At 38.8% G+C, this 27,491-nt stretch overlaps 1 protein-coding gene across 2 annotated transcripts; it reads right to left on the bottom strand.

Moving 5' to 3' along the window:
- Nucleotides 1–1,514: 1,514 nt before the first annotated feature.
- Nucleotides 1,515–26,477, bottom strand: lpcat4 (lysophosphatidylcholine acyltransferase 4). Of its 2 annotated transcripts, NM_001044398.1 has the most exons (14): nt 26,308–26,440; nt 17,736–17,878; nt 17,379–17,596; nt 17,137–17,249; nt 16,941–17,001; nt 16,782–16,840; nt 14,110–14,144; nt 7,797–7,851; nt 7,577–7,659; nt 7,287–7,412; nt 5,225–5,366; nt 4,178–4,276; nt 3,819–3,972; nt 1,549–2,343 (listed from the first exon to the last, which is right to left on the bottom strand). In NM_001044398.1, the coding sequence occupies exons 1-14, from the start codon at nt 26,425–26,427 to the stop codon at nt 2,183–2,185; spliced, it is 1,569 nt and encodes a 522-aa protein (NP_001037863.1). In that variant the 5' UTR covers nt 26,428–26,440; the 3' UTR covers nt 1,549–2,182. The 2 variants fall into 2 exon arrangements, with proteins under 2 accessions (XP_012816973.1, NP_001037863.1); XM_012961519.3 differs by lacking the exon at nt 17,379–17,596 and having other exon boundaries at nt 1,515–2,343; nt 26,308–26,477.
- Between the last annotated feature and the right edge of the window lie 1,014 nt (nt 26,478–27,491).

Genomic DNA, 27,491 nt, shown 5'->3' with positions numbered 1-27,491 from the left:
TCCTTTAAGTAGAGCTATTCTAACCCACATCTACAATGTAAGCTGGGATCTCCTGACTGGGCTGAGGCTCTGGACTGAAGGGAATGCCATTGTTGCAATGAATTAATATACTGTATATCCACAGGGATACCTGCAGAGTAATTGGGCTAGAATGCAACTTTGCCTGCAGTGGTTAAAGGCTATATATATTGATAGGTAATCGAGCTGGGGAGACAAAAAAGTGGCAATTGTTAATGTGTTTGTTGGGAGGAACTAAGCTATTTTTGTTTCACACAGCTAGACAAACAAGAGTAAGTATGTAAGGACAGGTGGGCTGCAACTGCAGTAGGAAATGACACATTTACAGTACTTTGTTAGGGACATTTACCCACCCACACAAAATTGTGTTCTTCTGATTACTTATATAATTTACCAATCTTTTTCTTTTCATTATATAAGCAGTGTAACACTGCTAACGTCATGAATGCGTAACAGCGGACACCCTGGTGTTTTATCCTGAAAAAAGCCTTAGTTAATGATGCAGAAAGTATTTCCTTTCAGGGTCAGAAGACACTTCTACAGAAACCTGAAGTTTTATTTTGTTTGTACTCCCAGTACAATTGCAGCCCATCTTTACTCATTTGATTAAGATGTGCTGCAATACCCTTTGCCACACAAAAATGTTTGAGGATGTAACTGCATGACAAGGTCTGGAGAAATATTTGGTTCCATACTGTCTTTACTCCATTGATGATAAGATATCTAGACTGATTCATTTATTGGTATTTTATATAAACGGAACCAGTTGGCTTAGAGACCAGCACTCCTAACCTGCAGCCACGTACATTTCTAAAAGTTTAGTCTTCTTGTTATGCCACTAACCTGACAGTTACACATTACACACATACTATACTATCCAAATAATAGTTTTTCAGCACAATCCTTATTAATTAAACAATTGTTGAAAACAGGGTTATAATGCCTCTTTAAACAACTTTAGACATTTAACAAATTATTGTGGAGTCTCATGTGCTACAGAAACAAAAGGCTCAATAGCAAGAGATATCAAGAAAGAGAAATATGCAGTAGCTGAGTGTATATGAGGGCAGAATGTGGCCAGGACTAGACAAGCAGGTCAGAGGCAGCAATGAAAGAAGACAGAGATGGAAGAAACAGGTTGAAGGCTGCATGTAACTGATAAGTGGGAAAACCCAGAATGAGCAGTTACAGGTCCATAGTATAAATCATAATTAAAGCGAGTCCAGGTTGTTATCTTGTTCATTTTGACTTGATGAGCAAGATGGCTTCCCTGTCTTTCATGTATATAGTATTACAAAGCTTGCACCAGATTTGGTAACCCACAGCAACTGCATATTTTCTCTCAAACAGGTGCCCAGTATACTCTTCCTGCCAACTGGCTGCTAGGGTTTACTAGACATGTCCCACTTCTTATCACTCTTGCTCAAGTATTTCTTTTATTGAGGCTGTTACCTTTGTGTTAATACCTTCTAACTGATACAAAAGAAACACAGGAAGCAGATTTTTTTTTTTAATAAAAATAATTATAATATTATCGAGAACCATAACAACAGCTTCCAATACACAGGAACCGTCAGAAAACAAAATGTCCAAATAAGATACAAATGTAAAATTCTCTGGGGGGGAAAGGGAGAATGTTTTCCTGAGAGCTTATATAGTTGAGGTGACACTGCCCTCCCCAACCTGCACCCAATCAGGTAACAAATATACAGAGTATTGCTCCTATACCACATCTTAAGCAGAAATTGCAGAGCAGCCAATCATGCCAACCCCCAAACTGTCACTTGATCACAGGAGCACCGGTTCCTTCAGAAAGCAAGAAATGCCGGCTCCTTCACTACCCAGACCATGTGACCACATGCTGCCAGTACATTTCTTCATTAAAATCTGAAGACCTTCTTTTTAAAAAAATCAATGCCCTTCAAGATGATCTTGAAGAGCATTCACATTAAAACCCTACAAAGCATTTGCTTTATACTTTATTATCTGCCAGACAGGCTTCCCATGCTCTTCTGGCCACACACAGAGAAATACAACTCCAGTCCGTGTTACAGACACAAACAGAGTACATCTCCTTTACTCTCCCTAGTTAAGTAATCTTTAAGTGACCCCCCTCCCTGATCCCACACCACCCCTTTAAAAGATTCTCCCTCCCTCCCTGTTGTCAATCCATTTTGGATTGGTTCCGAGGGTTGTTTTTCCCAGAACAACCCCCATTTTGCTGGATATGAGGTGGCTTTCGGCGACCAGAAGACGGGGGGCGCAGGTAGAAAAGAAACAGGTGACGATAACAAGGATGTCGAATGGCAAAACGCACAAATCCATCTAAAAGAAAAAAGATAAAGTCATTATCTTGATTGTTCTCAGTGCTTTGGTTAAATACGACCTACAAGTGAGTTTAGGTATGTAGGAGTCGGTGTGTAATATTTATATATATATATATATAATATATTATATTATAGCATTAAAGGAAATATAAACCCTCAAACTAATGTAAATTGTCTAGCAATATGGCAATTTAATGTTTTTTCTAGTTATGACAATATTGGCTATTTTTAGACTGCTAATATTATACAAAAGAACACTGCACTTAAAAGTACAGCTTCCGCCTGCATGTAGAGGTCGGCCCGAAAATGGCTGCTTTTGTGTTTTCAGACCAAGCCCGCTGCATGTCCATGCAGGCAAGCGGAAGCTGTAGTTTTGAGTGTAGATCAACTGATCTGGGGAAGGGAGCAGATCTGCTTCTCTTAGCCTGAAAAAAAAGCAGGCTCAAAGCAGCAGAGCCAATGCTCTGTGTGCCCTAGCCCTAAAAGAGTTACCAATATTCAATCACAATCACCTGAATAAGTTCAGTGGAACTTTAAAACTAAACCCTTAAGTCCAGTTGCTTTAGATTTAAAGGATAAGTAAACCTTTCAAATAAACTGATGTAAATTGAGGAGAGTGCTATTCTAAGCACCTTTGCACTTGACACAGATCAGCACAGAGGCTAGAAATTCCTTTTTAACATTAAATGGATTCTGTTGTGATTTTATAATGTAGTTTTTAATAATAGATTACACTCTGTAAATTTTATCACTAAATGTATCTTTATTTGTAATATTGGTGTGTAGGCAGCCATCTTAGTGCATCGTGACTGATTCTGAGCTTTCAGAATTAGCCAGCGCTTCACAATTACTACATTACACGGTTTGCAAATACAGCAATCTACCATTTAAAATTATATTGTTGAACCAGTAAATTTATGTAGACAGATCTCAGTGCATTGTACCCGAGTCTGAGCTATCAGAAAGCACCAGCGCTACACAGCAGAACTGCCTTCAGATTAGCTATTAGTTCTCCTACTCAGAATAACTGTAGGAGTCATGGTTTGACCTAGGTGGGACATGGGACCATTTTTAGCAATACAGGTTTCAGGGAGGTATTATCTTGTTACTTTCCATTGTTCTGCTGATTGGCTACTGAAGGAGAAAGAGAGGGGGCCTGATATCACTCCAACTTGCAGTGCAGCATTAATATACGAGTTGGCCCAGGACCTGCACTTTGGGCAGGTTCGGGCCGACATCCACACACCATTTACGAGTTATGGGTGTGTTCAGGCCAAGCTCTTCCTTCCATAACTTCAGCAAGGTTAAACCCCACCAAGGGCCCAGACAGACAATCTGTGGGTTCTGGTAAATGCCAGAGAGGCTGCTGTAAGAAACCACACTATTTAGTGGGCTTGTGGGGGGCTGTTTGGGCCTCTGTGTACTTGAAATGCCAGGGCCTATTTTGAAACTAAGTGTGGAACTGCAACTTACCCTGAGTCAGGCCATGCAGCTCCGTGTAAGTGCACAACTCTGAGAACACTTTACCACTTTCAGCAGGGGGTGAGCCCACAACCGAACGCAATATGGCTGCAAATCCATCAGCAGAGAGAAGAAAACGGCCATCAGCATCACAGGTAGAAAAGAGCTAAAGAAAGTTGAAAACAAACAAAATATGAGAAAGAAGAAATGCTATATAATATTGTATTAACAGTTAGAGGCATTCATACACTAAAATACTATATATCATGCTCAAGTGCAAATCAGTGGTACCATTTAATATATGATCTGCTGGATGTAAGAATTCTGTTAGCTCTTTGGTGTAGGAAAGTCACAGGCAAAAAGACACTTACATCGAATGCAAGTTTTGCTAGCTCCTCTGCTGAGCGTGTTGCATCCTGGGCAGCCAGCACCAAGGAGACCTCTCGGAAATCAATCATGCCAGAGGCATCCTTATAAAGTACAGCAAAAAAAGTGATTAATCCAAAACCCACTCACAAAGCAATGACATAGAATTCAAACTATTCTTCACAGAACTAAAATGACAGTATATGGGGGGGGGGGGGGGAACCACTGCATGTATGCATAATTATAAGCATTTATAAGTATATTTCTAGATCTACTAATTTCAATGTATCATCTCACTAACTAATCTCTAACTAAATGTAGCTTCTATACCTATGAACCACATCAAATTTAATGGGCCTGCTCACACAATCCTACCTTTCTGCAGCACATTAAAGGTCCTTCTGTAAAAAGGCATCATGTTAGTCAGCAGGTGTTACCTAGGTCAAGATACCATCATTTGTGGACAGACGTCTTCACCTGTCTTTATGCATCTGGCTCCACTTATAAGGACCAAAGCATCAACTCAAATAAAGTACAGAGTTTTAAACATATGAAAGTTGTAAGAGGTGCAGCTAATGGGATGGTTTAATCTTGCTAAAAGTAAAGACACACAGAGCTACTAGTAGCAGCTACTTTTCATGGCTACAAAAATAGCGAATGCTGATCATTTGCTGATAATTGTCTCTATGTGTGTTTTAGCAAAGGCAATTCTTATTATTGTCTATGGCAGGGTATTTTCTGGCGTTTAGTAGCCATGACAAATAGCTGCTACTAAGTAGCTTTGTGTGTCTTCACCCTTAAGGGTGTAGAAAACAAAATCAAAGTTCTAATTGGATGCTATGGGCAACATCACTGGTGATGTTGGCTTACAAACTTTATGAAGTATCTTTTAGGGACATATTAATTATTAATAATATAGTAAACAACCTTTAAAGGCAGACCTACTGTGATCGCTAGACCATCTACTTAAAACATTTTCACAAAAGGGCACTAATACTCTGTCCTCCAGGATACCCTACCAAGTTCTCCTTTGTAGCGCTGGTCTTACCCACCTTGTGGAAATAATTGAAAACTCTGGAGATCACATCGTGCTGCGTCACACCCAGTTTTTCTGCAAGCTCATCTAATCCCACGCGAGAGCACACCCCCTCTAGGCAAAGATCAATCAGACCCTGCACACTATCAAGAGAGAACCTGTAGGGAAAAAGGCTCTTAGTTATAGGATGCCACATGAGTGGCAGGTAATGCGAGAAAGAAATGAGATCAGCAATCCCTTATGTTCATGTACATGCTTATGGGGTGTTGCAATAGAAACAATTGAAGTACATGAAAATAAACAAAACAAGAATAAACAGAATATTATATTTTATGGTCAGTACATCTACTTAGGGGGAGATTCACTAAGACCCGAACGCTCCGAGCGTATTCTCGCCATTTTTTTTCGCACTGCCGCTGTTTACAATGGTCAGTACGAAAATTTTGTGACTTTCGGATCGCCAATACGATATTATCGCGAGCAATACGATTTTGTCGTAAGAATTTTCTGGATATTTGCGATCTTCAGAAATTTTCGTTTCCAATCCAAATTTTTCCCATTCGAATTTGTGGATTAGTAAATCTGCCCCTTAGTGTGAAATACTTAACATAAAAGTTAACAAGGTTAACAAGTCAACAGCAATATTAAAACAATTCTTTCAAATAACATACATATTTCAAAAAAGTTAGAAAAGCAAGAAGAAATAATTGCAAGCCAGCAGTGAAATATGGGTGGTCATTGCTCTTGCATGGTATACTGGCACTCATAAGTGGCAGGTAATTTGGAAAGGACATTCAGTATTAAGAAGAGACAAAACAGAAGCAAAAAGGGCAGTGGAGTGACTATTAGAATATTGATAGCTATAAGCCATTATATAGTACGCAGAATTTAAATCTAATAAATTACACAGGGAATTAAATCAGAACTACGAGGCTCCGAAATATATACTGGGACATAAAATTGCTTTAATTAGGGTAGGCAGATATTTAACTTAAAGGGAATCTGTTATGGAAAAACATGTTTTGCATACAATACATCAGTAAATTGCACTCCTTCAGCAGAATCCTGCATTAAAATCCAAACTAAAAAAAATATATATATATTTTTTTTATATAATTTTGAAATCTGACATGGGCTATACATATTCTTACTTTCCCAGGTGCCCATGGCCATTTGACTTGTGCTCTGATAAACTTCTGTCACTGTTTACTGCTGCGTTGCAAGTGATATCACACCCCCCCTTTCCCCCCAGCTGCCAATCAGCAGAATAATGGGAAGGTAGCATGATAGCAGCTGCCCGACACCTGTTTTGCAAAAATTGCTCCACCAAGTGGAAGATATGAGTATAGCAGTCAATAGTAACACACCCAAGTCCAGCTATGACATCTCCAATAGTTTATCTGAAAGCAGTTCTATTTTGTGTAGTGCAGAATTTACAACAATAAATACAAGAACTGTTTTATAGCTTCATAGCTGGACTTCATACTGCCCAATAAAAACTATACACTACTGCAGTAAATGCATTTAAGCAAATCAGAGAAGGTAGATAATAAGCTTGGGTTTGCGTCAGACATCTTCCTTGGTGGCCTAAAAGTTCAATTTTAGTCTCATCTGACCAGAGCACCTTCCTCCATTCATTTGGGGAGACGCCCACATGCCTTTTGGCAAACTCAAAACATGCCTTATTTTAAACATAAGTAATGGCTTTTTTCTGACCACTCTTTCATAAAACACAGATATTGTACAGCTTATTGTGGTCCTATGGACAGATACTCCAGTCTTTGCTGTGGAACTCTGCAACTCCTTCAGGGTTACCCTTTGAAGAACCAAATCAGGTTTATCTTTGAAATGAAACCGACAAGTGGCTGATACCTCTTGATGTATTCTGTACATTATCTTAATCCTTCTGCCTTACACATATCAGTATATAATAAATAACATACCCCCTACTGTAAAATATAAGGACAGTCCCCAAGGAGCTACACGACCATAAAAAGGCAGAAGGCAGAGTGCTTTTGCACAGGTCATGGAGCCAACAACCAACCATTTATGGAGAACACAACTATTGCCATACTCACCCTGCCTTTTCTAATATGTTCCCAAGTTCCCAAATTTTGGGATCCAGCGCCACTTTCAGGTGCCCGACTGGTGTTACTGGTGTGTCTCCAATTAGCTCAAACTCTGTCGCTGGTTTCGCCAGAGCACTAAAAAAAATGAAAATGTATTTCACTAAATAGATAATTCTGCAAGTTTAAGGGTTTTCTGTTGTTCTATGGCTATCCAAGGGTTCTCAAGCTATCTCAGTACATTTCAAAGACTCGGCTAGTCTTTGATGACCATCCCAGCCTAGTCAGTCCCCATGACTTACTCAGCCATTATCTTCTGCACTTTGGAAGCATAGAGTGTGGGATCAGCCCGCTCCTCAGCAGTAGGGTGATAAACTGGCAGAAACTGCAACATGATGAATAGTTAAATAAATCGAAGGATCCCACATACAACACATATTGCTAAAATAAGAACTGGTGTAGAAAGAATGAGTAAAAAGAATGTATAAGAGGACTTATATAAGGTCAAATGCAGTGTCTCACCTCTATTTCCAGGTTGATATAAAACTGAGACATTGTGAGCCACAGAACCTTAAACCTATGAAAAAAAAAATAAGAAACATAATAATAAATATAGATAATACAGAAAAAGGATAAGACTGAGAATAGAACAAATGTATCAAGAAAGCAAGAATCTGAAATTAAAATACTGAGGGGGGGTTAGAGCATTCATCCTCCTGCCGGCCCTCCTCCAGTCACATCTCCCAATGCCCCTAAACTGCTACTAAGAGTGTAGGGGTGAGAACCCATGAAAAGTTAAATCCAAGTGTCAAATATTATGCCAGTAATATGCAAAAAGCAGAAAATGTGACACAAAAGCAGAAAATATGATAAACGTCTTATACCTAAAAAAATTAAAGGGGTTGTTCATCTTCAATGTCCAAATATAAGCCACCAACAATGCTCTCCATTTTCCATAAAAAAAAAAAGTAAAAAGGCCACTGTAAAAGCTAATTTTATACCAGTTAAATCAGTCCTTCTCCTGTCTCTCTGATCAGTTTTCTGAAGGGATGGGAGTGACCTATTTTGAGCCTGACACACTGAGAACCTCCTATATGCTTACATCATCATGTCCAGGCTTTGCCCTAATTTTTTTCCTATTGGACCAATTCATTGGATGCTTCTGAATTCTAACCAGTTGCATAAATTGAAAGCTCATTGGTTAATGTCTCCCTTGCAATGGCATAGGCAAACAGACTCAGCATATAACAAATCTAAAATACTATTATGTTAGATTTTCAGTGCTCTGTCACAGGCACAGGAAGCATTGTCAGAATGACAGAAGACACAGCCAATAGGAGTTAAATCTGCTGCCAATACGATGTGTTACATCATATAAGGAAGTTAAAAAACAATTCTAGTTCTGAGTAGAAGTGAAGGATGAGTAGAGGGATGATTCTGAGGTGAGTATCTCTTCAGTTGCACATTTTTTGTTAACTATGTATATGGTAAAGACTGTTTTTTTAATGTGAAATGTTAGATTTGTGAATGTTGTACAAAGGCAAACAACCCCTTTAATTGATAAGATCTCATGTATAGTTTCAATAAATCTTGTTTTTTTATTGTGTTAGTCTTGCTTAAAGAAGATGGATTTTCAGTACTGTAAATCAGCTAAAAAATAATTATAAGCGCAGATGTCTCCGTATGTAAAGGACAAAAGTATCCATGACACGCATGTTGCACCAGTATGAACCCTTACAGTATATTGATTTATAAGAAAATAATAAGCAGTTCTAAATTGTAATGCCAGATTGGAGAAAAAGGGAGACCAGGAATTTGTAAACTTATATTTTTTTTACCATTTGCATCAACAAAACTCAAATATGAAAGCTGTGTAGAAGTCATGGTACATGGGCATCATGGAAAACCATTGCTCCACAAGCTGTCAGTGATGACAATGGGCTTGTTAATGATTACTAAGTCTCTTGAGCAGGCATAGTATAATACTGAAACTAAAAAGTATAATGCAGTTAAATCTTCTACAGAACCAAATAGGATGTTGAACACAATACATCTGCTGCCATAGTATATAACTACAGAATCAGAATGTGCACATTATACCTGTAGTTAGGTTTTGTTGCTCTACATAGGGAACAGCATAAAGAAAAGTAATCAGCACTAGACTAATTTTGTTTCTATTGAAAAACCTCTGGAAAAGCAAGAGTCAAACTCAGGGCTCAAAAACCCTGCCTAATATAGTGCAGCAGAACCTCTGGGTCCTGACAGCTTGGCCAACATTGCACCAGAAGGTCTCAGTGAAAATTTTGGAGATGGCATTATAGATTCCGCAGACCATAAGTTATCATCATCCCCACCACCAAGGTCTCTGTGATCTTTTTGTGCCTCTTGTTGACAAGAGCACAACATAAAATAGAAGGGAAATAGAAGATCTTAAGAACTCAACAGTGCACACAACCATTTTCAAATGCCTTAAGGGTGAAGACACACAGAGCTACTTCTAGCAGCTACTTTTTCCCGGCTACTAAATGCCAGAAAACACCCTGCCATAGACAATAATGAGAATTGCCTCAGCTAACGCACACGTAGAGACAATTATCAGTAAATGATCAGCATTGTATATTTTAGTAGCCATGACAAGTAGCTGCTACTAGTAGCTGTGTGTCTTCACCCTTAGGGCTCTGGCACGCGCATGCAATGGGATGGCATTTCGGGGAGATTAGTCGCCCGTGAACAGGGAGACTTGTCGCGGGCGACTAATCACCCCGTGTGCCAGAGCCCTTCCTTATACAGCCTAACCCTCCCATGTATTATTTCAGTACACAATGCCCAGCCAAAGTCTGTTGCAAAAAAAAAAAAAAAAACTATCTGATAAGGGCTGTGGCACACGCTGAGATTAGTCACCAGCGACAAATCTCCCTTGTCGCAGGCAACTAATCTCCCCGATATGACATCCCACCGGCGAGAATGTAAATAGCCGGTGGGATGACATATGGGGAGATTAGTCACTTGCAACAAGGGAGATTTGTCGCGGGCAACTAATCTTATCGTGTGCCACAGCCCTAAGGTTACTATCTCTTAAGAACTGTTTTTGCTTATCACCAGTAACTAGACACAAAAAGACAATTAAAAATGAAAAGCCCCCTTTAGTCCTTCCTGTTGCAATATCTAAAGAGCAAGACTTGTAAGTCTGCACTAAATATTATTCTTTAGCAGGCTGGGGAGATCAATGTGACATTACTGCCTGAAGTGTTTTATCATACTATACTGCAGCCTCCAACCAAGGTTAAAAAAAAAGTTGAATATACAGAATGCTTGTGTGTAAAATAGCACAAGTGCCTTTTCATGTAATTCAAAATATTTGTTCCATAAGTAGATTATTCTCTCAAGCCCTAGTTTGGTGAGGCACACTAAGTACATAGCAGGAAGAATGTGAACAATCTCTTAAAGAATCCTTCTAATGAGAACATGCATCATAAAACACACACACAACAGAACATTTATGGCTAAAAAGCTTTGTGCAATGGTATATAGCAGTGAAGAGTGGTAATATAAGGGGGAAAATATGCAGGGTTAAGAATGTTTTAAGGGTCCAATGCACAGGATTATAAGACTTGATATGTTTTATTATTTATGAATACACAATGACCAGAGGCCCTCTTTTAAATCGAATGACTTTTATCCTAAATTACTGCAAGATGTCACAGTCCCTGACTGCAGGTGCAGTTAAACACCTGTCCGCCTGATATTCATTGCTGCCCGTAGGCATGAATACATCAGACTGTACATTTAGACACTGTTTCCTATGTGACTGAGTGTGTGTCACTAGGACACCCTGTCTGCAGGGCGACTTTAGCAAGGGTCCTTCTTGGCCAGAGCCTTGAATGTCTGTGAATTTTACCTAGACGCAAGATGCGTGGTTAATTTTATGTCAAACAAAAATTACTAAAGAAATTAAATTGTATAAAAAAAGTTTTACCATATGCTGCATTTCTGGCCTTTACTTCACTCTTGTAGTTTGGTTCACATTTGCTTTTATCTTTACTTACATATATATATATATATATATATATATATATATATATATATATATATATATATATACAGAAAAGAACAGAGCACACCCTAATAGTAATCAAATGCCCCAGGTGCTTGCAAAAACCATGTATATAGCAAGACAATGAGCCGCACACGCAGGGACTTTGTTAGAAAACAAAAAATTTCTTTAATGAAAACGATCCAACGTTTCGAGCACCAACTGTGCTCTTCCTCAGGGAAACCCTGAGGAAGAGCACAGTTGGTGCTCGAAACGTTGGATCGTTTTCATTAAAGAAATTTTTTGTTTTCTAACAAAGTCCCTGCGTGTGCGGCTCATTGTCTTGCTATATATATATATATATATATATATATATATATATATATACAGTGGTGTGAAAAACTATTTGCCCCCTTCCTGATTTCTTATTCTTTTGCATGTTTGTCACACAAAATGTTTCTGATCATCAAACACATTTAACTATTAGTCAAAGATAACACAAGTAAACACAAAATGCAGTTTTTAAATGAGGGTTTTTATTATTTAGGGAGAAAAAAAATCCAAACCTACATGGCCCTGTGTGAAAAAGTAATTGCCCCCTGAACCTAATAACTGGTTGGGCCACCCTTTGCAGCAATAACTGCAAGCAAGCGTTTGCGATAACTTGCAACGAGTCTTTTACAGCGCTCTGGAGGAATTTTGGCCCACTCATCTTTGCAGAATTGTTGTAATTCAGCTTTATTTGAGGGTTTTCTAGCATGAACCGCCTTTTTAAGGTCATGCCACAACATCTCAATAGGATTCAGGTCAAGACTTTTACTAGGCCACTCCAAAGTCTTCATTTTGTTTTTCTTCAGCCATTCAGAGGTGGATTTGCTGGTGTGTTTTGGGTCATTGTCCTGCTGCAGCACCCAAGATCGCTTCAGCTTGAGTTGACGAACAGATGGCCGGACATTCTCCTTCAGGATTTTTTGGTAGACAGTAGAATTCATGGTTCCATCTATCACAGCAAGCCTTCCAGGTCCTGAAGCAGCAAAACAACCCCAGACCATCACACTACCACCACCATATTTTACTGTTGGTATGATGTTCTTTTTCTGAAATGCTGTGTTACTTTTACGCCAGATGTAACGGGACACGCACCTTCCAAAAAGTTCAACTTTTGTCTCGTCGGTCCACAAGATATTTTCCCAAAAGTCTTGGCAATCATTGAGATGTTTTTTAGCAAAATTGAGACGAGCCATAATGTTCTTTTTGCTTAAAAGTGGTTTGCGCCTTGGAATTCTGCCATGCAGGCCGTTTTTGCCCAGTCTCTTTCTTATGGTGGAGTCGTGAACACTGACCTTAATTGAGGCAAGTGAGGCCTGCAATTCTTTAGATGTTGTCCTGGGGTCTTTTGTGGCATCTCGGATGAGTTGTCTCTGCGCTCTTGGGGTAATTTTGGTCGGCCGGCCACTCCTGGGAAGGTTCACCACTGTTCCATGTTTTTGCCATTTGTGGATAATGGCTCTCACTGTGGTTCGCTGGAGTCCCAAAGCTTTAGAAATGGCTTTATAACCTTTACCAGACTGATAGATCTCAATTACTTTTGTTCTCATTTGTTCCTGAATTTCTTTGGATCTTGGCATGATGTCTAGCTTTTGAGGTGCTTTTGGTCTACTTCTCTGTGTCAGGTAGCTCCTATTTAAGTGATTTCTTGATTGAAACAGGTGTGGCAGTAATCAGGCCTGGGGGTGACTACAGAAATTGATATTGAAATTGAAAATTGAAATTGATAAACCACAGTTAAGTTATTTTTTAACAAGGGGGGCAATCACTTTTTCACACAGGGCCATGTAGATTTGGAGTTTTTTTTCTCCCTTAATAACGTAAACCTTCATTTAAAAACTGCATTTTGTGTTCAATTATGTTATCTTTGACTAATAGTTAACGGTTTTTGATGAGCAGAAACATTTAAGTGTGACAAACATGCAAAAGAATAAGAAATCAGGAAGGGGGCAAATAGTTTTTCACACCACTGTATATATATATATAGCGTGTATATTTCTCTGTTGTGCAACAGACTGAAATGAATAGGCTTTTATTGCGCATATCTGACATTCTTTAAGTTGCTTACTGACTCGCTTATGCCAGATTTGCCTCTCATCCCAAGCCTACTTATATTCTTAAAGGAACTGTCGGGAAAAACAGAACGGGAAAACATGTTTTATTCAAAAAGCATAAGTTAATAGAGCTTCTTCAGCAGAATCCTGCATTGAAATCCGTTTTTAAAAAACACATATTATATTTAATTTCGACATTTCACATGTGAACCTGTGCTCTGATAAACTTCAGTGACACTTTGCTGTTGCGCTGCAAAGTATTTTAATACAGGATTCTGCCAGAGAAGCGCTATTAGCTGATGTGTTTTGAAAAAAAAAAAAAAAAAAAACATGTTTTCCCATGACAGTATTCCATTAAATGTGAATTACTTGCTATATAAACAGTGTAATTTAGAAATATAAACTACACTATAATGATCATGACAGAATCCCTTTAAAAGTATTATATTATACACTTATATATTAAGTGAAAATCCCTCTTAATTATCTGTTGAATAAAAAAAAAAAAGGATATAAATTGTTTTGTAATGTCACATAGACAATATTACTAATACAGAATTCCAGAGGTTCGTGTGTGTGTGTGTGTGTGTGTGTGTGTTTGTGTGTGTTTGTGGGCAAGTAATAGTGAAACAATGAGATGGAAGATGAAGCAACAGATCAAAACAATTATTTAAAAACGTGCTCATTAGTGATAACTTACACTCCATTCCCTTTCCATGTCCAGATAGTTGCAGGCTGCAGAACATAAAGAAAGACAGCATATCAGTAAAGCCAGTTTTAATGACATTATGATGATTACAAATAAATGAAATATTGGATTCTTATAAGAAGACATCTGACCAGTAGTTTAAGTTAGGAGAGCAAGGGCTGTATACATTATTGAGCCGATCAACGAGATCCATTAAAACCACAAACCAGCAGTAATGAACTAGCCATTTATTGCTTAAATAATAAATAGCCATTTAAATTACAATGACATATTTCATTAATAATTGCTTTGATTACAATTAAGAGCCATGTATTGCTTAAACCCTAGAAAAGATCACCTCAGTGTTTATAAATCATATAATGGCACTGGCCATGGTACCATTTCAGAAAATCAACTGGACTCAGTCGGTGGAAAGATTTATGACAATGACGCACTGCATTAGTCCCTAGCAAAATAATGATTAGTGTTCCATCTCGCTCATTATGTGCATGCATGTGACGTCACACGCTGGAGACTTGCTCATTATGCACATGTATCTGACCAATCATGGCTACCTACACCAGGAGCTACCTCCCAGTGCGGGCAGCACAGGTGCCCTTTATCCTATAATCCTTTGGTCTTAAACAATAATAAGGCAGTAGCTCTATAAGAAAACATTTAACTGAAAGTATAAGCTGATGAGTAAAACCTTTAGTTTACCGTAACAGAGAAGTCATAGAAATAGGACAGCAATCACATCCATAACTAAATTAAAAAAATGAAAAACAATGACATGCTGCTGACCTGTCCAAAACTGCAATTAACAAATGCACAAAATTCTCAGTGAACTATTTATCAAAGGCATTTTCTTGGCAGGTGACATGCATTAGAAAAATTTAATGCAATTTTATGATTATAGGAGTGCCAAAAGATTTTAGTGCACACAAAATTGAGGCCAGTGCACACAACAAATGGTGAAACGGTGTGATACACAAAAAGTTTGGACTTATGTTGACCCACCCTGTGAGCACATTCTTTTTAAAAGTGTGTGCAAAAATACATTTTAGAACATAGTCAATAAGAAATTAGAGGGAACACTGCTTACGTCAAAACTGGCCAAAAATGGGATGTCCTGAAAGCTTAGGGGTTAGTTCTCCTTTAAAGTCAGCTATCATATGTATCCCTATTAATTGTGTACAAAGTGTAGAAATGCTGCTTTTCCCACAATTCGGTTAAATTGTTTGTACACAGAGGCCAGCATGATTGGAAGGTGGTTTGGGCCAAGTCAGAAGATACTGAGGAAGGTAAAGGACGAGCTCTTTTGGCTGAAAATAAGCAGTTTACATAAAAGCGGTTTTACTTGGTTTGCTACGAATTAAGATTTACCAAGCAACATAAATCATTAACACACAAGTTAATTACTAACTTTAGAACTTTCACAGAAGCAGTTCACCTTTGTGCAGGGGTTCCCGACTGTGGCATCAACACTTATTTGCTGTCCTATTACTTTAAACTATGGGGGGGGGGGGGGGCTGACTCAATGTTGTACAATAATGTTTGACTTTAAGTCAAAAATTCACAAAGAACTCAATGTATCAAGTTAAATAGACTGTCATGCCCAAAGATTCATGTTAGACAGCAATCTTCACCTTGTGACTTTCCATGTTGTTGAACCAAGTCTTTCAAAGCCCACCCACATATGTGATACCAACAGTTTCTTGCTTTTGGTAGTCAGTAATACACAGAAACATTAATAAAAGGGGTGGTTCACCTTTATGTTAACTTTTAGTATGTTATAGAATGACCAGTTCTTAGGATCTTTTAACTGGTCTTCAATTTTTATAGTTTTTTTTAATTATTTGCTTCCCTCTTCTGCTTTCAAAAGGGGGTCACTGACCCTGGCAACCAAAAAACCATCACTCTGTGAGGCTACACGTTTCACTGATACTTTTTTTTTTTTTTATTCAGACCCACTACTATTAATATTCCAGTTTTTATTCAAACCACTGACTGGTAGCTAGGGTCATCTGGACCCAAGCAACCACTGCTAAATAAAAAGCTAAATAATTAAAAGAAAAAAAAAAAACATAAATAATAAGAAGAAAATTAAAGGGGACCTGTCACCCTAAAAAATGATTCCAAATCCTTTTCTATCATGTTAGTTTAGCAAAATAAACTTTACTTACACCATATAAACTATTTAAATTTTTTTTCCTTTAGTCTTGGAATTTGCAGTCACAGCCAGCAGGCAGGTGCCATTTTGAAAACACTGTTATTAAGGCAAGCTTTGTATCACTTTGTATCATTATGCATTTGCCATTTAGGTGATATCTAGGAAGTGCTGAATGGAAAGTTAAAGTAATTATAATTAAAAATCTGAGCTGTCAGTCATATATTGCCTGCCCCGCCTCTATTCCTCAGGCATAGAGGCGGGGCATGCAATATATGATTGACAGCTCATATTTTTAAATACATTTAAAATCTGGGTTTTTATGTTTAATTTATAAAGGACTTTAATTATACAGTTTTTTAGGTGTGGGTGACAGGTCCCCTTTAAGGCCAATTGCAAATTATTTCAGAATAGCAACTAATAGCAAATTAAAATTAATTTGAAGGTGAACAATCCCTTTAAGAAATACCACATCATGGTCCTATCTATGGTGTGTATGTCTTGTAGCACTTACCAATTTGTTGGGATACCTCATGAGCACTGGCTGCACTGGGACCCCAGCAACAAAGGCACCTGAGTGGAAGAAGAATGAGTACAAGGAAAAAATAAATTATGCCAAAGTGAAAATACAAAACATGCTGGGTATAATAAGGCCACTGTTTCCATTTCTCACCTGGTTTGAATTTTAGCAAAACTTTGCCATTACCATTAGTTCCCTCTGGAAAAAATAACACCTATATAAATGCAAAAAAAAAAAAAAAGAATTAAGGACTCCAAAATGTAAAATACAAGAGCGGCAAAAAAAATTTACAGCTTGAAGGAAAAGGAGAGCATTTGCACATGATAACCGACTCACATACTGGTCCTACCTGAGGCCAATCTCCATTTGAGGTTGCGCGTTTCTTCACTTCCTCTACTACTTTCTTCCGTGAAGATGGATCTTGCCGGGACACCAAAATGGACTGATTGAAACGGAGCAGTGCTATGGAATAATAAACATAAGGATTTCCATGCTGACACTACAGCAAAACTCACTACATGTAATATTGGAATGAAAACAAAAGTACATAAAATCCTCAGCCGTCAATAAAGAATGAATAAATCTGCTCACCTCCAATCACTGGGATATTGAGATTCTCCACTCGGGATACAACAGATGGAAGGTCACACACCACAGTGACTATGGGATCAAAGAAGGTGGAGTGAGGGGCTACAACCAGAAGTGGGGCCTCAGAAGCAGGGGCGCGACGGCCACGTATGGTGATCCAGTGGAAGCCGCACATGAAGAACATAGTGCGACTCAGGAGATAAATCAGGTGATGGAGAATGCTGTGTATAAGGGGAGGAAACATATGGAATGGGACATGACAGAAAAGGAAGTGGTGGAAGAAATGAAAATGTTTCACTACATAATGATGAAAGTATATTGTGACACCATTTTCGACTACAAATCTAGCAAAACACTTACGTGCGACGGTGCCGTATAGAGCGACTGAGCTCTTCTTCTGTAAGTCCAGCCACTCGAAGGGCAGCAATTGGCCACATAAGGAAGAGGAAGATAGCAGCCAGGAGGAAACGCAGAGGGAACAGGGTAAAACCCAGGATATAGAACTACAAATAGAAGATAGTAAGGAGTATGATTAGGTTTAATTATGGTTTAAATATGGTCTGAAAAAACATGTAAGTCCATGTAATAACAGAAATGCATTATCAGGGCCAAGGGCTACAGCTTGAATCTAATAAGCAATAGTAAATCCAACTAGGGACATCTGCTGCAATTAAAAGGTCAGGTTAATGTTCCTTTCCTATCAGAAACATCTTCAGTCCCAGAACAGCACAGACTGCAGAATAATGGCCTCTCCATGACTGTGCTGATTAGAGTGCAATGCTCCGTACTGGAATTCAAACAAGCACAAGATCAGCTCTGACCTAACAAATTTTCCCATCTTAAGTTTTTTTGTTCAATAGAAGATTTGATCTAGCTGACTAACCCCGGGATATTGAACACAACTGTATATAGAGTGAGACCTGTGGCCCATTTCTTAGAAAATCATACATTAGTGTAAACATCCTATTAACTGGTGACTCAGGCCGTCAGCCAAAATATTTAAGGAAAAAAAAAAAAAACCTCAGACACAAGCCACTTAACACAAACATGCATTCATGTATACGCAATATACAGCCATTAACTGAAGTGTATATTTATATAAGTTTATAATGCAAATTCCTAACAACAATGGTTTGCCTCTCTGGAAAGAAGCCAATTCATACGGAGCCTCGAGACCAAGTAGGTTATTTCTGAACACAATGTAGTACATTTATCAGCTGGAAATTCTGTCAAATTACTTGGCCTACAGCCTTGTGCTGTACTGAATAAACATCTATCTGCAAACAGAAGTCTTATTCTCTAGGCCAGTAACCGTTACCTCTCCAGCTTCAATATTTAGCATTGGTCTGCTCTGAAAGATAGCATCTGGCAAGGTGTATTTGGACTGGATGGAATGCTACATGCCCCGTAATAAATCGTCAGAGATTAATTCAGCTTTAGAACTATCAATTTTGGTCTTGCCATCCTGTATATCCTGGTGACACTTTTGTTTATAGACAACATTCCCGAAATAGAACTGAAAAGTAAGCATTGTGTGGACCCAAAATATGCTCCATGGTTTGTTGGTTTGGGATTTTCTATTCAGATAAAAATGTGGAATACTCACATTTACCGTATAAGCAGAGTTTTTCAGCACCAAAAATGTGCTGAAAAAGTAACCCTCTGCTTATACTCGGCTTATACTCGATTATATGGATTTCAAGATCTAACTTACTGGTATTCATACGTTCATTCATTCGTTGTGCGCGCATTTTTATTCTTGCAGGGTACAGGGCACACATGCACGTCCACGGAGGGGGGGGGGGGTGGTACTCGCATATGAATGCCAGGAAGAAGAACTTTTTTATTCTTGCAGGGTACATCAGCAGGCAAGTTAGGAAACTAGTCCTTGCAGGCTGAATAAGTCTCTATTCATAACTTATAAATAAGGCTCAAAGGCACCTAATGTACGAGACTCTGGCACATACTGACACCTTCTCTCATTGTAAGTAATTGACTTTACAAAGTACTCATCTAATACAGTTGACTAAGATGACCACTAATAGATATATTATGGCCTGGATGAATGAAAACCTTCATAGGGACACTTTGCCCAAAGCATGGCAAATACTTGATACTTAGTATGGCTGCTTCCTTAGCTTTCCCAAACTTGCTTTTGTCTGCTGCTGATGCATTTTTCTTTCTTTTTTCTTTTCTTTTTTTTTATCAGCAGTGTTGTAACTCTTCAAGGCAGGAGGGTGAAAGGGTCCTCCATCCACCTTTCCCTAATCACCTTTCCCTAATCTGCAGCTGCCAACATGTTATATTTATGAAGAGTTCACAGGGGGTCACGTTGAGTGTCCTTTTATTATTTATTTGATTACTGAAACTTAGCAGTAGCTACATTTCCCACCCTAGTCTTATACACGAGTCAATAAGTTTTTCCAGTTTTTTTTAGGTAAAATTAGGTACCTCGGCTTATATTCGGATCGGCTTATACTCAAGTATATACGGTATTTTCTTTTTTGTTTCACACAAGTGGGAGTTTGGGGTTTTAGCAGGAAGGCAGTGCTAATCTACTGAATCCAGTGAAAAAGGGGACTATTCTTCAGAAAAAAAATAAAAGAATGCTTGCTTAGACCATGTCAGCAATTATTTAAAGGCAATCTAAACCCAAAAAATGAATTAATGAACTTCCCCAGAGTGGTTCTCCGAGCACTTCTGAAATTTACATTCCTTTTCAGACTAATATCTCAGAAGACTCGGAGACTACTAATACCAGACTTAGATCAACTTTTGATGCATTTCCTACGTGATTTCTGTATAGTAAACCCTTAGTGACTTTTTAGAGCCGCTGAAGCTAAAAGCTTGGTATTAGCAAGTTTACATCAATTCATTTTTAGCATTTTTTGGGTGGTTTAAAATGCCATTTCAGAATGGATCATCTCTCAAATATAATAATAATAATAATAATAATAATAATAACCGAAAAGCTATAAAAATTACATATTTAGCACAGTGTGTTTTAAACATAATAAACCTTTGAAGGAGTCCAGTAACTGCCACTACTATAAGTAAAGGTTACTGGGCCACACAACCTTTAGATCAGATCACATTTTCATTAAAAAAAAAAAAAAAAAAAAAGGGTAACTAGTTACACATAGGCGTAGACAGCAGGAAATATGTGAACTATGTTTCAGGGCATTCACTATCATAACTCTGGAATTTCTGAGGGTAAAATTAGCAGCTTAAGGTTTGCAAATGATTGTGTTATGAACTACAATAAAACAAACAATGGAATGACATGCAAGAGAGGGTAAACTAGTGGTAAACTTGCAAAAATGGTACATGGTCAGGCTGACATAATTACCTATAGCAGGGGTATTTATTATATATATACCGATAAATGCAGGCTGAGAAATAGCCTGACCGCTTAACTCTGGGTGTAGACACAGGCAGTGGATTTTAGAGCAAAATGGCATTCTCTAGCATACGTACAGGGCTCATTTGCACATGTGCCCCCCAACCCTTATGAATACAGATATGCTAAATGCAAGAAGCACTATATTCATGGGGAAATCATAGGTCTTTCCTCTGACACAGGTGCTGACGGTGGAAAAGTGTACGTAGTTCGAAAAACATGCTGGCTTGCATTTGTTCTTTGCAGGTTGTCTAGCGATTACAGTATATTGCTTCATTAAATAAAAACAATGGTAATTAGTATATGGATTGTTAGGGGTTTTTAAAGAGAAGTGCTACTCTTAGCAAGATGTTTTTACGTATTTTGCAGATTACATGTAAGAAGAGAAGCTTTGTTTGGGAAAAGGCTTATAATATGAACCAACTGAAGGTTTTTTTAAAGGTTTAATAATGCAGGAAAAGGACTGCAAAACACTAGGCAAAAAACACACTCTTCATTAGTAGTCTAATACATCTGGAATCTGCCACAAATTTCACATCCTCACTCATCATTATTTTGGTAGGTACAGATTATTATGGGCCTTTTTATTACTGAATAGATGGCACACATAATTAATGGATGATAGAGTGCAATTTCCGAATGGGTTATTTGCCTGTCTCTGCTCCCATGGATATTATCTATTCAGGAGCTAGGAACTGCTAGTATAACAGCTTTTATCAAAACTTTATGGATCTTCCACAGCAGCCAGTGAAAACGGAAAAGATAACCTTCCAGAGATAACAGTACCTTCTCAAGGAAGGCATCATCCTATACAGCTGATAATAGTAATAAAGCATAATCAGAAAGTCTCACTGGCCTGGGCTGAGGGTGTAATACTCCTATAGGCTTGAGTACAGCTTATATTTGTACTCCAGCTAAAAAGAGGATCTTGTCTCCCCAGCATTTATAACAGGAAATTACTAGGGATGCATCAAATTCGTAACTTTTGGATTTACTTAAATATATAATGCTCTAAAAAAAGTTCAGCTGAAAACCATATCTGAACCTAAACTTGTACATACAATATTGCATACAATCTAACATCTGAAAAACATACATTTGACAAAAGTTACAAGACTTAAAGGTCTTGGATTCGGTGAAAGCTATAAAAAGTGCCCATATTGAGCCAAAACTTACATGCAAAATGCAGACGCAATACAATAATACAATGCCCCATGCATCACAATTAATCAGCCTTGCAATGTAATAAACACTTTAAAAAGATAAAGTGTGCAGGTGAAACAAAAGAGCACATTGCTACTAATGATATTGACATCTAGAACATTTTGTTTCTTTAAAATGCTTCAAAACAGTTGGCCGACTTTTGCAAAGGTATCTTTGATTGTATATGTTTGATATGGGATGCTTTTCAACTACACAGGAGCACAAGAGTTAATCGATTGAGTTCTCCCATATCAGTCTATACCCACAGGAACAGATACCAATACTGAATGCAGAAGATTATGTACAAGACCTATATTTTTCTGCATTCAGCATTGGTCTCTGCTCCTATGGGCACTGACCTACATGGCAGAGTGAAATCACTTAACTCTTGTGTTGCCCTGTGGTGAAAAGCATAAAAATGCAAAACACATTTAAATGCCTGTGGGTACATACCCTAAAGCACTGGCCATTAAACATTCCTCGGTCTATCTAACCTGCTCTACGCACTTTAATACTCATGCATTCCACAGTTCCGCCTGTCATGATGGGCAGCTCAAAGCTAATAACTGACGCATAGTAATGACACACTAATCATTTTCTAATGTTATTAATTATAGTATGTCAAAGGAACTCAGCATTCTCACCTGTAATGTTTTTTTTCATCATAGGGTGCAAATAATTATTAGCTCAATACTGTATATGTAAAGAGATCTTTATAGGAAAGCAACAAACGGCAGCAGTGCTGCCAGGCTACTGCCTCAAGCAAATATTATCCTGTAAATAAATTTAGTTGTAGAAGTAGGCCTAGATCTGTTCAGGTTTCCGTGGTTACTAATTAGCAGTTGAAGTGGTTAGGCCTTAAACATGGGGTAACTACACAGGCACAAGAACATTGCTGTGTTCCTGACAGGAGGCATTTTCACGGGCACAGAGGCCAGTTTCCTGTAACTGTGTTTGACTTGGTCCCTAAATGGCTGCTCCACTTACAGTTTTAAAGGAAGCACAGGGAAATGAGGATACAGAGACAATGAACAAGATACACAAAATTTCTATTGTTACACAGCTATTCCGAGACGTTAGTTATAAGCATTATGAGGCCAAGCAATTTTGCTGATAAATACATTGCAAAATCTCAGTAGCAGCGATATGTACACAGTGTAGCACATAAGCCCATAGTTCTTCCATTCCCCAGTGCATACTATATAGAAATCTTCTGCAAGATGGGATAAAGTGCCATCTAAGGTAAATAAGAATCCACCAAGTGTCTCAGTAACCATATATAGAATTTAGGAGGATGGCAGAGTCGTTTTACATATGTCAAGGAGCTCCAAGGTGACCTCCAACATCCACAGAGATTTTAGTTAAGGAATACAGTTTTCTATACAATACATGAGTTATGGAGTTATGTCCTCTAATTAATGAGGAATTATGTAACCCTTATTGTTAGATATAATGATATTATAAACCATCCAGCAATTCTATGACTAAATAAACATACAAAGCTGCAGGCTAAGCGTGGTTTTTACTATCTGTATATTTTGTGTGCAGGTTTGTATGGGAAAAAAGGTAAAGTGAAAGGAGCAAGAAGAGTGCAGGGCTTAAATTTAAATCTGTCAAATCGTTTCTAGATTTTACGGGAGTTTCCCAGATATATACAGGAATTGGGCAGAGTGGGAGGGGCACAGCAAATGTGCTGCTCCCAAAAATCTCCTAGTAATTAACCCAGAGAGGTTGACATCTCTGTAAACAACCAACCTTTCGCATATAAATGAATGGCAAAGTATTTGCATGTAGAGAATATGTATATTAACTGTGGTGACGCAACAGGACTGTCTATATAGGAAGGTGAAAAAAGTTTCACCAGTGAATTATATTGGATAATATACCCCAGCTATTAAGAGGCTAAAAAAGTCACCTTGGAAACTTCTACATTTTAGTAGATGGTATATAATCTTTTATAATCTACAAGGGTTAATTAATTACGCATTACTAGTTATTGGGGTAAAAAAAGTAACCATTCTGTTATTCAACAATTCAGATACCCTCTCCTATGTCACAACAAATTTCATTGCTTACTCTGTCCCCTCCATAGAGATGTGATTATCTCTCTCTCCAGCACCTTGCATGTCATGCAATAGTACCTGTACCACCCACCCCCTCTCCTACATGTTCCACTGCCCACGTTGCTGCCTCCGTTGATGCCAGACACCAGATCGGCTTCCCCCTCTTGCTCACATCACTACTATGCACAACTCCCTGCAACTTCACATTCTTGCTCAACACCTATTGTTAGGTTCCCACTCCTGTTTCCCACAAATGCCACTGCTCATCGTATTTCATTTAGACATTGGATAAGCCTTACTTGCTGTAATTTCATTGCCATACTCAACATCCAGCACCGCCCCTCCCACCCTTATATTTCACTGCTTGTGCTGCAGCATGTCCAGAGTAGCTACAGGCAGTGCCTGTCAGTGTAGCGTGCATCCCTAACGCAGGGAATAATCCACCCTGACAGAGGCCACAGGCCTTATGCCTTTATACAGGTCATGAAACTTTAAGGGTATTTTTGATGTCTTCATAATTTAGTATTGGATACATTATTTTTATTATACTTGTTCCACTGAGTCATGTGACACAAGTGACATCAGTAAGTACCATTTATAAGGATACTCATGGGTCTTGCCTTTATTATAGCAGTTTATGTAACATACGTACTGCAAAAATGCACAAGTTATTTGTATATATACAGAACTATTAAAAAGGCATCAGTTTAATTTAATTATAGTGAAATAGTAACTTTAATAGTGACCTTTGTCAATATCTCATGGATATCTTTCACATGCCCCTCATGCTAAAGGCAATACTTTAAAAAACAAGGGACTTGGATTATCTCTTATAATGGCTTGGGCACGCAACTGCATCACCTGACATTTCCCATTGCCTAATGCAGCACACACTACCTTAGTCTGTGATGCGTTTACTTTAAATGACGCTCCACCTCGCGTATTGGACAGTACTCTACCCTAGACTGTGCAGCACTCACTCATCATAACATGGGCTAACTTTGTCTACCTGAGGGAAGTGTAGAAGGGGGTCACCTCATGATTAATTTTTAGGTGCATATTTTCAAAACACTTTTTTTTTTTAAGCAAGCATAGTACCACGTTTTAATTAGGCATAAGGACAAAATATCATGATATCAATCCATAGCATTTATTTTCAGGCTATTTGACTATAAGACCCCCTATATAGTCCAACATTTGGTCAACAAGCCCTTACCTCGTAACAACATAATCAATATAAATCTGTCACCTCGCAACAACAGTTCTAAGAAAACCTAGGACAACAAATAAGAGTTGACTCCAAACTATTCTCTAAATACCATTCAAGCTGGGCTTCCAGGCAACTGTGACCCAAGCTTTGCGCTTGTGTATGAACACACCATTATGACAACAGAACACACACAACAAACTGTGAACCACAATGGAAATTGTGTAGGCACATTATTCATTACTTGAAAGAACTCATCAGAAAATCTGAGGGAATTTTGCTTCCACTGATATTTCAAATCTCACTGCTGGTGCTTCAGTTGTATCTAGGTCAGGAAATAACCACTGAATACAACTCTCACCCTAACTGCCATTTAGAGTTCCCCCAATTGACTAGGAACTGGAGACCTAGAGACACTGCATCAGGTATAGGCAATCTTGGACTCTGCAGATCTATTAATAAATATCAGCCTCTTCACTGTTACCAAGCACCACTCAAGAGCCTTAACCATAACATAGGGTTCTGCAGATTTTGTTCCACTATAAACACTGGACCACCCTTCCATAATTTTAGTATTTAGGGTATGATGGTTTGGAAAAATATATGCATTAAAAACAAAATCTCCCCACTGTAGTACTCATTGGGATTCACAGTGGCTGGGTAAATGAAACAGGACACCCATGGTGCAGTACAGAGAGTACAGTCTAGCAGGACCCTGAAAACAAATCCTCAGTACTACTGAGTCACAAGGTGCCCCTTATACTGTACCTCACTAGCAAACACCACTTGCAGGCAGAACGGTGTTCTAGTGATAAACAGAAAGGAGAAAGTATTTCAGCTAGTTGCAGTTAGATTATAGGTGCAAAGTGATTGCAAGCAGTAGGGGCAAGTCTGGGCCACAGTGCAATGATGGCAGTGACAGGGCTCTGCGGTGCTGCTCTCCTTGCGCAGCCGGGCTTTACCCCCACGACATCGGGCTCCTATAAACTGCAGTTTAACCTGCCATTGCAATCTACTCTTCCATCAGCCCTCATATATAGTCCGTCCCTGCACACTCACCCTCGCCTTCTGCCAGAATCCTTCCGGCTCAAACTCATGCAGGAAAGGGTTGAACGGCACGGACTCCTCGCCATCATCTTCAGCGGGGCCCTTCTCGCCTACTGGCTCAGCCTCACTCATGACTGCTGAAAGGGAAACTGACCCGCACGGTTAGAAGCAGGGCCCAGGCGGGGTTAAGATCGGCCCATAGGATGTAGGAGGAGCAAAGTGTCAGCTTTACCTTAACCCTTCCCTGCCTAGAATGACTGCAGTACTGTGCTTGGGTGTCAGCGATCAGATGACGGATCAGAAGCGCCGGGGGCAAGAAAAGCTAGTGTAGTTGTTTTCTACAAAACGGGGTTGCTAGCTCATGCATTTTAAATCAGCCATCTATAAACCGCACACGCTGCAGGGCTGATCAGTAATCGCTTCGGAGGCATTTTGCATTGAACCCTGGAGCTCTACACCAACAGTCTTATTGCCTTACGGGTTAGGCCACACTGACCGGTTTCGCTAGGAGCTCATTCAAAACTATATTATACCAGTGATGTCTTGTATTGATTGTGTGGCCTATCATCTGCCCCTAAACAGTTGAGTTGGTAAAACGGACATATTGTCCCTTCCTATCATGGTCACTTGAACAGCAGGGCAGTTTCCCATCTCCCATGGCTTTCTCCCACGTTCAGATTAACCTAGGTTTACCAGATCACCTGAAAATTCAGGGCAATATCTAATAAATGCACATTGCAGGGCTTTAGTGATTGCATTTACAGTGCAATACCTTCTTGGTGGATTTCCTACATATTTTGTATTTTCAAGCCATCCCATAACCCAGTGTTCCCAACCAGTGGCTCCTAAGCAAAATGGTGCTCACAAACCTCTTGGATGTTGCTCAAAGCAGGTGCTCATTATTGAATTTCTGGTAAGGAGGCAAGTTTTGGCTGCATAAAAACCAAGTATAATGCCAAACAGAGCCTTCTGTAGGCTGCCAGTCCACATAGGGGCTATTAAGTAGCTAATTATAGCTCTTATTTGCACCCCCAGGAACCTTTTTCATGCTTGTGTTGCTCCCCAACACTTTTTCTATTTAAATGTGACTCACGGGTATAAAAGGTTGGGGACCCCTGCCATAGCCCTAACCTGACTCCACCATTGCAAAAGCCTAGACCTTATTTTACTTCCAGTTTTACTTTGAGTGTGATGTG

Source organism: Xenopus tropicalis, chromosome 1, assembly GCF_000004195.4.
Source record: "Xenopus tropicalis strain Nigerian chromosome 1, UCB_Xtro_10.0, whole genome shotgun sequence".
Taxonomy (NCBI): Eukaryota; Metazoa; Chordata; class Amphibia; order Anura; family Pipidae; genus Xenopus; species Xenopus tropicalis.
This window is presented reverse-complemented; position numbering and strand designations above follow the sequence as displayed.

Excerpts from the sequence above, each read along its gene's own strand:
- lpcat4 (NM_001044398.1), bottom strand. The coding sequence starts at position 26,427 with ATGAGTGAGGCTGAGCCAGTAGGCGAGAAGGGCCCCGCTGAAGATGAT. Across the intron at positions 16,841-16,940 it reads TTTGCTAAAATTCAAACCAG|GTGCCTTTGTTGCTGGGGTC; the intron begins GTGAGAAATGGA and ends TCTTCCACTCAG. Across the intron at positions 7,413-7,576 it reads GTGCAGAAGATAATGGCTGA|TGCTCTGGCGAAACCAGCGA; the intron begins GTAAGTCATGGG and ends CATTTTTTTTAG.